The sequence below is a fragment of the Bactrocera latifrons genome, unplaced genomic scaffold (genome assembly GCF_001853355.1).
Source record: "Bactrocera latifrons isolate USDA-ARS-PBARC rearing strain unplaced genomic scaffold, ASM185335v1 scaffold_111, whole genome shotgun sequence".
NCBI classification, from domain to species: domain Eukaryota; kingdom Metazoa; phylum Arthropoda; class Insecta; order Diptera; family Tephritidae; genus Bactrocera; species Bactrocera latifrons.
Window position 1 is genome coordinate 972756 of NW_017534531.1, and position 5648 is coordinate 978403.

At 40.2% G+C, this 5648-nt stretch overlaps 2 protein-coding genes across 5 annotated transcripts in view; one reads left to right on the forward strand and one right to left on the reverse strand.

Moving 5' to 3' along the window:
- LOC108974130 (protein charlatan) overlaps positions 1–5648 on the reverse strand; it is a 36505-nt gene that overhangs the window by 6682 nt on the left and 24175 nt on the right. For 3 of the 4 annotated variants that reach the window (XM_018941811.1, XM_018941821.1, XM_018941794.1), the window contains exons 2-3: positions 4062–4303; positions 3411–3856 (exon numbers count right to left, since the gene is read on the reverse strand). In XM_018941811.1, coding sequence (XP_018797356.1) covers positions 3411–3856; positions 4062–4244 — 629 coding nt within the window. In that variant the 5' untranslated portion in view covers positions 4245–4303. The remainder of the gene's footprint in view (positions 1–3410; positions 3857–4061; positions 4304–5648) is intronic. The other variant, XM_018941803.1, reaches the window with a different exon arrangement.
- LOC108974150 (protein phosphatase 1 regulatory subunit 36-like) lies at positions 438–2344 on the forward strand. Its single transcript, XM_018941833.1, has 2 exons — positions 438–996; positions 1055–2344. The coding sequence occupies exons 1-2, from the start codon at positions 515–517 to the stop codon at positions 1941–1943; spliced, it is 1371 nt and encodes a 456-aa protein (XP_018797378.1). The 5' UTR covers positions 438–514; the 3' UTR covers positions 1944–2344.

Below are 5648 nucleotides of genomic sequence, written 5' to 3' on the forward strand. Positions count from 1 at the left end.
TCAAATAAAAAAGTTTCACATACAAGAATATGCTTTGGATCGTTCAGTTTGTATGACAGCTATATGTTATAGTGATCCGATCTGAACAATATCTTCGGAGAAGAAACCTTTGATGTGGATAATAATGCATACCGAACTTCGTGATGATATCTCATCAAATAAAAAAGTTTCACATACAAGAATATGCTTTGGATCGTTCAGTTTGTATGACAGCTATATGCTATAGTGATCCGATACTAGCGAGTCCGACAAATAAGTAGCATCTCGAGGAGAAAAAGATGTGTGCAAAATTTCAGAACGATATCTCAAAAACTGACAGACGGAAATACGGTCTTGACAAAACGGGTCAGCTCACTTGGTTCCAAAACTGTTGCAACAAAATTATTTCAATCAAATAGGTTTTCGCCCACATTTTTGACTACATTTCGGTTTTAACTTCAAACACAATTTCTTTTATTTAATTTTTTTATTTGACTAAACGCTCGCAAACGTATTAGCCGCCTCCGCTTCGACAATGCGTCGCATACACAACTCGAATTTTGTGCCGAAATTTAATCTTGGCAAATGGACGTGGAATAAAAACTTGGAGCGCTTGGAATTTGAGCCCATCAAAGATGCTGAATTGGAGAAACTAGATTATATCAGGACGTGCGGCTTCAAATTCAACAAAACGCTGAATCAATTGGAGGAGTTAATATTCCTGCAGGAGTTCCAGCGCTCCGAACTCACACACGATGCGGATGTCATACTCGTGCAAGACATCAAAAATCTTGTGCTATTTCTGGCGCCATCCGAGACCATCACAAAGGATTTCGTGCTCTTCGTGCACACCTTCACAGTGGATCGTTTTCTGCGCACGCTCATCATCTACTTTGAGTACTACTTGAAGATGGTGGAGTTCGTGTTGATACGACGCGATGAGATTAGCGGCGATAAGGCGCAAATCCAAAGCGAGGACACCAATGAGATCAAGCGCATCTACTCGTCGTATCTCACATAGATGTGTATAAGAGACAGCCAATGAGATCAAGCGCATCTACTCGTCGTATCTCACACAGCATCGGCTGCTGTTGGCGCGTGAGTATAGCATCATCATAGCGGGCGATGGCGAAATGAAGCCCTTCTACCACATTACGCCCATCGTCAATATATCGCAATCGATTAAGGATAAACGCTTTCACGAAACCTTTTTGGCCTTCTCCACACAAATGGTGTGGATTGCTATGCATCGACGCGCCTACGACTACATCGATTTGGAAATGTATCGACTGTTTCGCTCCGAACACTTCAAGCTCAAACGCTATGCGCACATCAACTTCACCGAGGCCGAGGCGAATATGCTGTACGGCAAGAATTACAAGCGCGTCAATTATCGCGCACAAAACTCACCGCTCATACAGGAGTTGGCCAATGTGTCCACCGAGAATTTGCCCATACTGTGGATTGGCGAACGCAAGTATCGCGGCACCGATTTGCGCATACACCAACTGGAGCTCGAGTACATTGTGCCGGATAGTCAGTTGACTTTGATCGATGTGTGTCATGGCATACTCGGGCATCCGAAGAAAATCTACAATACGCTGTTGAACATCAACTGGGAAGAGGTGCGCTTCCAGAACTATTCGCAAGTTTATGATCCGTACCAGTTGGTGCGTCAGCCGGCGTTGAAGATACCGCGCATCGATGCGGAGAAGATACGCAAACATGCGCAGAAATTCGACACCTATTATCACGTGCGCATGCAGTATGAGCGCGCAAGCAAAGCGGTGATAGATAAGTGGTGTCGCCGCGACGCCGTCATTGCGTACTTCACCACGGAGGGCATGATTACGAACATTGTGACGCGCTGCGAGAAGGAGCTGGAAAGGGATTCGTATGGACCGAGTGTGGAGGAGATAACGAGCAAGTTTTTGGCACGCAAGAAATTGTTGCGGAAACTATAGCGGATCGTACAAAGTAGCATTTAAAGGAGGGCGCATCGGATCGAAGACAGCTGGCAAGGCGTACCATATTTTTTAATTTTTTTTTTATATTTTCTCTGATGCGAATCTTATTAAAAGCGCGTCATGCGTTCGGTATACAGACATTTCAATAAAATTTGAGGTTAAGTATGCTGTATTTGCATGAAATTTAAATTTAACGGTAATTGTCAACATAAGATTGAAGAAAGCACAGTTATAATTCAATAAAATATTTCTCAAGACAAGAGTTGTGACACTATAAACGTAGTTCCTTGCTGAAATAATTTTGAATTAAGCGAGCTGTATGTTCGATTCACCACTCGCGAAGCTTTAGTACATCCGTAAAGGCTAGAACCTACATACAAATTTATGCTATACTAATTTCAGGCTTATATAATAATAAATTCTTAAACAATTTGTCAAAAATCCGCTTTAAATTGTTTTTATATGCAAAACAATACACCCACCCTAATGTTTAGCAATCTTTTGGTATACACATATGTATGTAGGAACTTCAATAACATCTATATAAGGCTTAAAAGCAAAAATATTTCCAACTTAAAAAATCATCGCCCCAACCTAATGTGTAATTATTTTTCGCTAACACATAGATACTTTGATTGCTTCAAAAGACTATATGTATAAGACTACAAAAAAATGAATTGCACTTTAAATAAATTTGGTTTTAATATGCAAAATAAATTGACGCACCCTAATGTATAACTATATTTATCTCAGTAAGAACTTCGGTATATATATAATGACATCTATAAAAGACTTTTATAAAGTATAATCACATTTTAGAAAATTGTGTTTTCATACACGACGAAAACTGAGCCACCTTAATGACTAATTACTCTTTGTACACAAATACATATGTAATTGTTTAATATCGTTTCTATAAGGTTTAAATTAAAGAGGATTTCAATCGGAATAATGTGGTTTTAATAAACACAGAAAAATTCGAACCACCCTAATGTAAAATTATGTTTTTCCTACAAGTATATCTGTAATATTTGCATAAAAACATATGTATTTATATACGTTTTAAAGTGACAAGAATTTCACGTTGAACAAGTTTGTTTTCATACGCATTGAAGATCGACACACTCTAATGTGTAATATAATTATATTATATTATATTATATTATATATATGATATACACAAATGCCTTCCCATATCTATTTAAGCCCATTTATATAAAACGTATAAAACGAAAATAAAAATGTTGTCTTCCTACGCGAAGAAAGTAGACGCACCCTAATGTATAATTATTTTTCGCCGACACATACACTCTTCATTATCCATATACACTTATAGAAAATAGAATTCCACTTAAAAAATTTTTTAATACGAAAAAAAACGACACACCCTAATGTCCAATTACACCTGTGAACAATCATATCTAATATAAGCAAACATTCACTACCACTTTTGTCTGCACTTACTTTGACTTTGATGTGCCAACTTGTTGCTGCAGTTGTTGTTGTTGCTGCTGTTGTTGTTGTTGTTGCTGTTGTTGTTGTTGTTGCTGCTGCTGTTGAGTGGCAGCCGTATAACTCTGCAATTTACCACCTGTTGCCGTCGGTGTCGACCACTGTACAATTTGTGCCTGCTGCTGTTGCTGTTGTTGTTGCTGCTGCTGATCCGTACCACCGGTGCCAGCGGCGTTGGTGGTGGCAAAACCATTTTGCATTAGCGCCGCCAGCCCAAAAGCCGTATTCAAGTGGTCTTCCGATTTGAAATTACCGCCTGTCGTGGCGACGACCACAGAACCCTCGCCTTGTTGTTGGATTACAACATTTGCCGCGGCGGCAGCTGTTGCCGCTGCATTGACGGCATTAGCGGCATTGTTCTCATATTCGATGGTGGGCGCAGCGCTGCGATCGATCTGCTGAAGAAGGTGCAGCGCCAAAGGAAGCCAAAGCAAAGTGAAGAGAAAAAGCGAATAAGAAAAAAGTGATAAAGTAAGCAAAAAGGCAATAGAGGAGTGTGTGTATATGTATGTATGTATTTGTTTTATGTGATGTGTATGTGTGTGTCTGTATTTTTGCGGCTGGCGGGCATGAGTCAACCGCAAGCGCTGCTGTGGCACTTACCAAATTCGTGAATGAGCGCTCGCCCTCGGGTGCTGTGGGCCCAGTGGTCGCCACCTGCGCAACCGGTGTGCCCAATGTATGTAAACCATTTCCGGTCTCTTCCCCATATAATTTACGTGTGATTTCTTTGAACATATCTTCATAAGCGGCCTCAACATTTGAGGACGGTATTAATGTTGCCATGGCTTATAGAATGCGCGCGTTGCAATGCTGCTACAACTACAAATACGGGCCGTCAGAAACTGCAGAAGAGAAAGAGAAAGAGAGAGAGAGAGAGAAATTGCGGTTAGCAGTGCGTATAAAAGATATGTGTATGTGTATGTTTGTATGTATGAAAGTACTCTATAAATATGCCAACTATCGAAAGGGTTAGTTCAATAAAAAGTCTGTACAAAAAATATATTGAGCAGAGCAGCGAGTCATCGGTCGTCGACAAGAGAAACCGTTCGTCAAATAGCCAGCACACATCCGTTGAGTTTCAATTTGTCTTACTCGTCTTTTTTGTGACTTGGACGTTGTTTATTTGCGCCGCCTTTAAAAACGCCTGCCTTTTAAAAGTCACATCAGACGACGGGCAAAGTATGAACCCCAGCTGCCCAGTTTTGTGGCTTGTCACTTAGCCTTGGCTTCACTCTACTTCATACCACAGGCCTGCATGTATGTATGCATTCGTGCGGCTGTGTGTGTATGAGTGTTTGTGTGTGATGGCGTGCGGGCGGCGTGTAAAAGTTAAATTGCCAACGACAGCTGACTGACATTTCCAGGAATACCAACGCTGATACATGATGCGCTGCGTCAAGGCAACAAACGGCTACAATAGCAACAATAACAAGACAGTTGAAAAATGAACATAAAAATGCAGTTGACGTTAAGTGAATGGCTGTGGCACAAAATATACACACATACATGCATAGAAATGCAGGTATGCGGACGGCTTGCTGTTGGGATGACATTAGCGCTGCTGCCGCGCAGATAAGACAGACAATCGCCATTAAGCAACAACAAGCAGCAGAACAGCGTAAAATGGCATGAAGCTGGGCTGCCACAGCCGAACTGCTGAGTCATGTTTCGTAACAATGCCTTCAAGCCCCCTGCCACCCCTAAAATTTCCAATAAAACCAACTTGCTTGACGGACACCCACTGGCGGTGTAGGTGTTAAAGGAATTTATACAATAAAGTGCTGAAGCGGGCAGAAATCGCGTGAAATAAATTTACTTTTCATAATGCACAAATTGAAGCAATGTGTTTGTGTTGAAATTGTTGACTGAAATCAATCTTGACGAACGGCGCGAAAATTTTGAAAGAGCTGTCATATTCTCATATGGTTTTATATGGAGCTTAGAGGGCGTGTATTTATTGCTTCAAAGGTTTTTTGTTTCAAGAAAATGTAAAAAGTCGATTGACGATGTCGATTTTGGTGTGAATGTAAAATATTATTACAACAACATTTTATATTACTATTTTACAACAAAGTTGCAACTATAATTGCAAAATGTATGAAAAAGATAGATTGAAATATTGGCAGAGATATAATAAAACAATTAATAAAAAAATATGAACAAAAATAACAAAAATTAAAAAAATAA

Bases quoted from the DNA above. Each gene is read 5' to 3' on its own strand.
- LOC108974150 (XM_018941833.1), top strand. From the start codon at position 515: ATGCGTCGCATACACAACTCGAATTTTGTGCCGAAATTTAATCTTGGC. The intron at 997-1,054 runs ATAGATGTGTAT...GTCGTATCTCAC, and splicing joins ATCTACTCGTCGTATCTCAC to ACAGCATCGGCTGCTGTTGG.